Below are 9,195 nucleotides of genomic sequence, written 5' to 3'. Positions count from 1 at the left end.
GTCAGGAGATAGCACAGTTCTTTTAATACTGCCAAGCTTCTCCCTGAAACAAAGAGCCATCTTTTTTTTTTTTTAATTAATTTATTTTGAATTATCAGCAATCACTTCCATAAGCTTTTGAGTTTTAAATTTTTCTCCCCCTCCCTCCCCATCTCCCTCCCCAAGATGGTGCATAATCTGATATAGGCTATACATATACATTACTATTAAACATATTTTCACATTAGTCATGTTGTAAGTAAGAGTTAGAACTAATAGGAGGAACCACCAGAAAGAGGAAACAAAACACAACAGAAGAAAAAAAATAGCAAATAGTATGCTTCAATCTGCATTCAAACTCCATAGTTCTTTCTTTGGATGTGGATAGCCTTTTCCATCATTAGGCCTTTGGAGATGAAAGACCCATTTTTCTAACACTGATATTCTTCTGGGAAGGCTGTGTGGTTCCAAGCCAAGGAATATTGTAGTCTTTAAAGAATTGAAGTGGAATATGACCCAGAAGATAATGAAGAGACGTAACATATTCTGTGGCAACTAGGTTTAGTACAGTTGTGTCAGGCTCAAATAGAAATGAATCCCTGCCTCTTATTAACTTAGAAAACATCATAAATTAATGTTTGATTTTCTATTGTCTTTTTATTTATTTTGTTAAACATTTCATGCTGGACTCTGGAGGCCTTGAGTTTGACATGTCTGATGTAATAAATAGATGGCTGGACTTGGAGTCTGGAAAATCTGAGTTCAAATTCTATTTCAAACACTAATCGTGACCCCAGGCAAGCTATTTAACCTTTCTCAGCCTCAATTTCCTCATCTGGAAAATGGAGATAATAATTTCGTGTGTATCAAATGAGGTTATATAAAGCACTTTGTGAACTTTAAAGTACTATATCAAATGTTAGCTATTATGACAGGCTGGCTGTAGCGTATTACAAATGAAAAATTATACAGAAGAAGTGATATAAATAATATTCTCAAATAAGTGTAGGAATGGGAAAAAGAGCATCACATCACACAAGGGATAGCAAGCGGGCAGCTCATATTCCATTGGTATCCATCTGTGCAATGTTATGAGTTCATGAAGAATGCTTTATGCCTAGTCTTTTCCTACTTGGGTAAACCCCCTGGTGGCCAATTTGTGGGAGTACGTGGAAAAGAGATGCACAGAATGGGTAAATGGGAACAGTTGTGATCCACATCATTGGCTGAGACAGTGATGAGACAATAGATTCTTCAGAGTAAATGTAGAATTCTAAACCTGGATTCATAAAATTAGCCATATAAAAGTACAAAAGTGGAGACATTTTAGATGATAGTCTTTGTCAAAATAACATATAAATTTTCTTTGTCTGTAAGATCAGTATAAGTCAACAGTATGATGTGGTAATGAAAAAGCTAATGCAACCCGGCCCCAGTCACTTGACACTTACTTAGCTGTGTGACCCTGGGCAAGACACTTAACCCCGATTGCCTCATAAAAAGCAAAAAAAAAAAAAAAAAGAAAAAGCTAATGTGATTTTTTTAGGTTATATGCATGGAATAGCATACAGAACAAGAAAAATTATTATCTCACTGTGCTTATGGAAATTGCCTATAAATACTATAGCAAAAAACTACCTTCATTAAGTAATGTAACTTGTTAAGTAGTCCAGGACTTGTAAACTCATTTGTTATGCAGTATTTCTTGTGCATGAGAATTATTTAACATTATAACAGAAAAATTTTTTATAGTCTTTTCTAGTCATAAAAGATATAAAGTCATTAAATTAAAATTACACACACACACACATCTTTATGATTTCCAAGTCTTAATATATAGTATCTTATTTATTTGATCTTTTAACAACTCTCAGGGCAGGTAGGTGGCAGAGTGGGTAGAACGTAGGGCCTGGAGTCAGGAAGACTCATCTTTAGGACACTTACTAGCTGTGCAACCCTGGACAAGGCGCTTAACCCTTTTTGCTTGTTTCCTCATCTGTAAAGTGAACTGGGGAAGGAAATGGCAAACCACTCCAGTATTTCTGCCAAGAAAACCCCAGTGGGGTCATGCACAGTCAGACATGACTGAACAGCAACATGAGCAAGGCACTGTGGATGTTAGTATCCCCATTTTAAACGTAAGAAAGCTGAGACTCAAAAAAATTGAGTCACTTGCCTGTGGTCAGTCAACAAGTATATATTATGTACCTGCTGTGTATCAAGGGACTGCTAGGCACTGGGGATACAAAGATAACAACAACAAAGAAACAGCTCTTACTTTTAAGATGCTTACATTATGGTCTTACATCTAGTAAGTGCCAAAAGCAGACTTTAAACCCAGAGTACTCTTGTGTCTAAGTTCACCATTGTTTCCACTTTACCACTTCATAATCATATTAATGGAAAAGGAATTCTGCTTTGAATGCCTTTTTGTGTAAAGGCCCTGTGATTATGAGTAGTTTGAAATAAACATCAATAAAGGTCCTGACTTTTGAGAGCTATTTAGTCAAATGAGGCAAAGTAAGAAAGTAAACTGTAAACTCACAGAATTATAGAATTTTAGATGTGGAAAGTTATTTCAGAGATTATCTTGTCCAACTTTCATTAAACCAGTCATCTTACTAATCTGTTTTATAATTTTTCTAGGAATTAGTGTCGAGCTCACTGCTGTCTACTTTCTTTCATTCATAAATTAGATCTTTCTTCAAATTTGAACATTTACTTACCTCTAGCTTTTAGTCTTGACTGACAGAATGGTGGTGCCATTTATGGAAAATATGGAGATCCAGAGAGGGAACTGGTTTAGGAATATAAGAATGAATTCAGTTGGATCGTAATGACTTTGAAGTGATTAATTGAGACTGTCACATGGAAATACCTAGTGTTGCTGTTTAGTCACTTTTCAGTTGTGTCCAACTCTCTGTGACCCCTTCTGGGGTTTTCTTGGCAAGGATGTTGGAATGGTTTGTCATTTCGTTCTCCAGCTCATTTTACAAATGAGGGACCTGAGGCAAAGAGGAGTAAGTGAAGGGTCACAGAGCTAGTAAGTGTCTGAGGCCAGATTTGAATTCAGGAATCAAAGTCTTCCTGACTGCAAGCGTGGCCCTCTATCCACTGAGCTACCTTGCTTCCCAAAAGATAGTTGGAAATAAGACTTCAGTCTTTAGTGAAGCAGCTAAGTGATGTTGGATAGAGCTCTGGGCTTGGTGTCAAGAAGACTTGAGTTCACATCTAGCCGCAGATACTTCCTAGTTGTGTGACCCTGGGCAAGTCTCTTAACTTCTTCCTTCCTCAGTTTCCTCATCTGTAAAATGGTGTTAATAATATCACTTGCCTCCTAGGGTTATTGTAAAGCATTTTGCAAACCTTAAAGTGCTATATCAGTGCTAACTATTATTATGATAGATAATGATCTGGAGTTGTTGCTTTTGGATGTTGTTAGCATAAAAATAATGGCTAAATCTGTTGTAAAGGAATGCATTTTCTAAGAAACATTTTGGAGAGGAGCACAGAATGGAGTCTTGGTTAAGCTAAGAGGAGCAAATAAAGGAGATAAGAGGAGCTGGTCAAAGACAGAAGATAACCAAAATATTGGTTTGTCAGAGAAGTTAAAAAGGACTTTAAAATGATGGAGAGTAGTTGAATATTGCAGGGGCACCATCAGAATAGTCCACAAAACAAAAAATATATTAAAATTAAATGTTCAACATTACTTTATTTCATGGCACTGTATTTCAAAGGATTTAGCAAGTTGAGGCTCAAAAAGGAATTGATTTATTTCATTTTTTTCTGATTAGCTTTGGAAGAGCTAACTTTTATTTGGGGATGACATATACTTTTGGTACTGGTTGACTGGTTTTTCCTCAAAAAACTCACTGTTCCTGTTTAGAGGTGCTACTTAAATTACTTTTTTGGGGAGTTGAGATTCTCTTCTCTTAGTAACAACTAACTTGTTTCCTTATACAGCGCATACTTTTAAAAAATTAAAATAAATTTAAGTTAGTTTGTTAAGATAATTTTATAGAACTTTACATCTCTTCAAAAAAATTACAAATGCTTCCGGTTTGTCTCAGAAAAGGGGTTGGGAACCAGCAATCTTGGTATTCAGAATGCCTTGAAATTTCAGAAAACTAATAAGTTTTTGCCATTTTTTTTTTTTTTAGGTAACATTTCACTTGTTGCATTTCCGGTTTCTAGCACCAATTCAGCAACAAAGATTTTACCAAAAACCTTAGGACCAATAAATGTGAATGTTGGACCCCAAATGGTAAGCAGATCATGGATTCTTAGAACTTAACATGATGCTTGATTAAATTAAAAAAAAAATTTGTAAAAATTTGTTAACTTTTATTTGTATGTGTGTAGGGAGATCCTTTTGTTCTGTTAGTAAATTGTTGCTTTCCAGTAATTGATGAGGTTAAATCTTGAGGGCTAGAAGGCAGGCTTTTCTTTCTAATCTGAGCTTAGATAATTTGTGCAGCTCTGCCTCACTTAAGTTCAATCCATGTGTAAGTCAAGACATCACTTGTTTGTGAAGTCATTGGTTTTCAAAAACAAGGACAAATAACAATAGTATAATAGTGAGGTCACAGTTGCTTATGAAGTACTTTTCTCCCTTTTCCTGTTATTTGATTAAATTGGTGGGTTGCATTCTGTTTTTTCTTAGTGATGCTTTATCTTCTTTTCTGATTTCCATAAAAATAATATTTAATGCTGCAAACTATATATAAAATTGAATCTATGGGATGCAGCTAGAGAAGAGTCTATAGGCATTCGGGGCAGATCCAAGATGGCAGAGTAAAGGCAAGGACTCATTTGAGCTCTCCCCTAAACCCCTCCAAATATCTGTAAAAAATGACTCTAAACAGATTCTAGAGCAGCAAAACCCACAAAAAGACAGAGGGAAGCAAATTTCCAGCCCAAGACAACCTGGAAGGTCTACAGGAAAGGTCTGTTGTGCCACGCTAAGAGAGGAGCGCAATCTAGCGTAAGCCGCACCCATAGACTGGGCCCCAACAAACCTGAAGCTGGCCTCAAGGGAACTGAATCATTGGCAGCTTTGGCAGTTTTCAGACTTCTCAAGCCACAAACACCAAAGACAACTTAGAAGGTCAGTAGGAAAGGTCTGTTGGACCTGGGTGAGAGAAGAGCACAGTCTAGCCAGGCCTGCACAGTCCTAGGGTGGTGGCAGTGGCTGCTTCCAGATCTCTCAGCCCACAGATGGTAAGGGGATCAAACAACTGATCAGAAGGAGATTATAGGGGTCTCTTTGCTGGCACTGAGGTAGGATTCTGTTGCTTTGCCTATGCTTGGATCTGGGTGGCAGTCCTGGGGTGAGGAGGGGCGCTAGTATAGCAGAGCTTGTGGCAGCAGTGGAGAGGGAACCCTTCTCACAGTTCCAGGGTAGAAAAGAGTGCTTGTGATCACTCTCAGACCAGAGTACAAGCCAGGAGAGGAGTAAATACCTCTCCTTAGATCATACCACCTTGGAAGAACTGAAAACTTGCAGGTCCCTAGAAGTATCTCTGAAAATAGCTTCACAAAACCCTTGAAGCTCGGGACAGTATGCCCTCCACACTGGAAGCAGAGCCCTACCTTAACAAAGAGTTAAAAAAATCAAGAAATTGGCTGGGGAAATGAGCAAATAATGGGAAAAAAAAACTCAGACCATAGAAACTTACTTTGGTGACAAGGAAGATAAAAACATGCACTCAGAAGAAAACAACAAAGTCAAAGCTCCTACATCCAGAGCCTCTAAGAAAATATGAATTGGTCTCAGGCCATGGAACAACCCAAAAAGGATTTTGAAAATCAAGTAAGATATGTAGAGGAAAAATTAGGAAGAGAAATGAGAGTGATGCAAGAAAATCATGAAAAACAAATCAACAGCTTGCTAAAAGAGACCCAAAAAAATACTGAAGAAAATAACACCTTAATAAATAGACTCGACCAAATGGCAAAGGAGGTCCAAAAAGCCAATGAAGAGAAGAATGCCTTAAAAAGCAGAATTGACCAGATGGAAAAGGAGGTCCAAAAGCTCACTGAAGAAAACAATTCCTTAAAAATTAGAATGGAGCAAATAGAAGCTAATGACTTTATGAGAGATCAAGAAATTATAAAATAAAACCGAAAGAATGAAAAAATAGAGAACAAGTCTATATTTGGTCTTACTACTACTTTCAAGAAGTTTTTGTATGAAAAGATATATGAAGGAAACCAGATTAGGTAATTCATCACTTAACAGTATTTTAAAAAATTAATTGTAGAAAATATAAAAGTAAATGTGCTTCTCCAAAGACATTAAGTAGTAAACATATCAGAACATGAAATATGGCACATTCAGAGGGAAATGTCTCCTGTTGCTTAGATTGGGAAAGATATATTTAAATACTGCTTCCCCCCCCCATTTTTCTAACATATATTAAACACATATTAAAAATTTGCACTGCCTTAAAAGATAGTTTAAAATATGATTTTTGGCTTATAGGATTTTGATAATGCCAGATAGTCTTTAAAAATTGTCTAGTCCAATCCCTTTATTGTATCGATAAGGAAACTGAGGCATGAATATGTAATGTAATATCACTGTGATCTGTAATATAAATTTCTATGAATACTGGAAATCTTAACTTATGTGTGCCTGGTGTATATGTGTGTGTGTGTGCATGTGTACACATATATCCTTTATACAACCTACAAAGCTATGATAGATCCCTTCCCACTATCACTGAGAATTTACCTCACCATCTTTTTTTCTTTCTTTTGCAGACCCTATCTCTGCAAGCTACCTTGCTGCCAAGATGCCCCCATTTACTACCCTTCCCTAGTGATTTGCCTCTCACCTTGCTTTATGACCTGGCAGGGATTAGAATTTTCAGTGGCAAAAAGGATTGGGCATGAAAGATGAGGGAGAAGGAAGTGCAAAGAGAAAGAACACCCCCCCCCACCCCACCCCCCGGTCTTCCTGCCATTCTCCTGTTACTCTCCTCTACTCAGTTGTCAGCTTAAAGCTAGGGGAAGGCTAAGGGAAAACTAGTGCAAAATGAAGGGGAAAAATAATAAGCAGAATGGGAGAGATGTAGGGGACAGAACACTAGGCCAAAATGGAGGAAAATGTGTTACTGGCATCCAGCATTCAAACAATGAATGTAATTTACTTTGAAATTGAAACATTATTATGTATAGTTAAAAAATCAACTCAATTTAGTCTGGCTTCAACTATTTTTGATGAAGCCATGTTACATCCTTAGGATCACTGCATTCTTTCCAGGTATTCATTAACCATTCTTTTAATTGTAAATTCAATAATTTTGCAAGGAAATGAAGTCAAACTTACTGACCTATAGTTTAGTTTACACGCTCTTCTTTTGAAAATCAAGATAACATTCCCCACCCATCTCCTAGAATGAAACCCCTAATATTCTCCATAATCTTTCAGAAGGCCCTGGCTATGTCTCAGCAGTCATTTCTGACAATCTTGATTAGGCTGTTCTCATTTAATTTTAAGCCCAGTAGACAGATTTTGTTTCATATCTTCCCCTGTGGATGTCATATCTATATGCCAATTGTCCTTAAATGTTTTCTACCTTGATGGTGATTGAGTAACTTTATGTGGCAGTGGATACAGCACAGATGGAGTCTGGTCAAGAAGATGGAACTCAGCCCTGCTTCTAGCTCTGTATGACTGGGCAAGTGATTTAAACGCTTAGAGCCTCAGTCCTCTTCTTTGTGAAATGGGGTGTTAATACAATTATCTATCTCTTGGAGCTCAAATCAGTTACTGTATATAAAACATTGTAAATTTTAAATCAGTGTGCAAATACCAGTTATTAATGTTAATAAAGTTTGAGTGAAGATATTGTTGGAGATAGAGAAGCCCTTGACTGAGTTTTCAGTCCTCAGCCAGTAGTTTGGGAATTGATGGTAGAGATCTCAGCCTTTCCTGCTAGTTTTCCAAATAGGCTGCCACTTCCATAACCCATTCTCTGTGATTTGCTGGAATTCCTGGGGTTGAGTCAGGGATGGAGGGGATAGAATGGGGATGGAACAACATGCAGCCTTCTCCTTCTCCCTCCCCCTACATAACACATCTGACACTCTGCTGTTATTTCCTTTCTTTTCTTCCTCTCTTCCATTCCTTTCCCCACACTCCAGTGGTCACTAGTCTTCATGAAATTGTTACAAAAAAGAAGTTAGCAATTTTTGGATGAAGGAAAAGGTAAATAATAGTTTAATGGTAGCCCAAGTTCTATTAAAATTGGGACACTTGTCTGTACTCAACAAATTGTATGGTTGAGAACCAGATCAAAACTTTCACATTTTCAGTAAATCTCATTGGTACTTTAACTAAAATTCCACGGAGCATTAACCTTGTTCAACTTATTTAATAAATTTTCTTTTAGAGCCCATTTTAGGTGTATGGTTTTTAGCTTCAAAGTAATTACCAATTTATAAATTTAGCAATTTTCAAAAACTCAGGGCAGAAGCAGTTGTATTTTGTTCTTAATAATTTTGCATTAAGAATATCAGACTTTTCTGTGCTGCGTTTTAAATGGTACAACAATTAAGATTTATTGCTTTAACTGTCTGCTAGGCTGTCTGCAGGCCTTTGGAAGATTACTCTGAGATTGAACTTTGAAAAAACATTGTTAATCATTTTTCTACTCTCGACCATATTGATTATGTATGTGGATAAGGATGGGTATATGTGAGTATATGTAAAAGGTGAGATAATAAAAATGGCAGCCACAGTGCTTTAATGTGTACAGAATGCTTTGCACACCTTTCATTTGATCCTTGAAACAACCCTGTTTGGGAGGTGGTATAAGTTTTACTATTTAACACTTACAAAAGTGTTTAAATGTGAGTTTAGGTAAGTAAATGTGTTAGAAAAACCATTAAGTGTTAGAAGGAAGCAGAAATAAGTGACATCTCCATGTGACTAATAGTCAGGTTCACCCATTCACTTGCAGAGATGATAACCTCATCTACACATTCTATTCTATTTTGACTTAAGCAGTAGATAATGATGCTGTCTGTTTTTTAAATATTTTTGGATGAATGAATGGGGGAAAAAATCATTTGCTATATGCTTACTGTGTATGTGTGAAGTGCTGGGGATACAAACAGAAAAACTGGTACAGTTCTGAGGGTACAGCAGTAGGGTAGATGTCAAGGTCCCAGGGTCTTTGGGTTATGTCAGTAGGTCAGATGACA

The 9,195-nt window shown here is 36.9% G+C and overlaps 1 protein-coding gene across 8 annotated transcripts in view; it reads left to right on the top strand.

Annotated features, from left to right (window-relative positions):
- Positions 1-9,195, top strand: part of TFDP2 (transcription factor Dp-2) — a 185,777-nt gene that overhangs the window by 109,714 nt on the left and 66,868 nt on the right. For all 8 annotated transcript variants that reach the window (XM_027875898.1, XM_027875895.1, XM_027875894.1 and 5 more), the window contains one exon: positions 4,143-4,246. In XM_027875898.1, coding sequence (XP_027731699.1) covers positions 4,244-4,246 — 3 coding nt within the window. In that variant the 5' untranslated portion in view covers positions 4,143-4,243. The remainder of the gene's footprint in view (positions 1-4,142; positions 4,247-9,195) is intronic.

Source organism: Vombatus ursinus, unplaced genomic scaffold (assembly GCF_900497805.2).
Source record: "Vombatus ursinus unplaced genomic scaffold, bare-nosed wombat genome assembly UNPS02014810.1, whole genome shotgun sequence".
Taxonomy (NCBI): domain Eukaryota; kingdom Metazoa; phylum Chordata; class Mammalia; order Diprotodontia; family Vombatidae; genus Vombatus; species Vombatus ursinus.
Note: the sequence above shows the minus strand (reverse complement) of the source record. Positions and strands in the feature narration are given on the sequence as shown.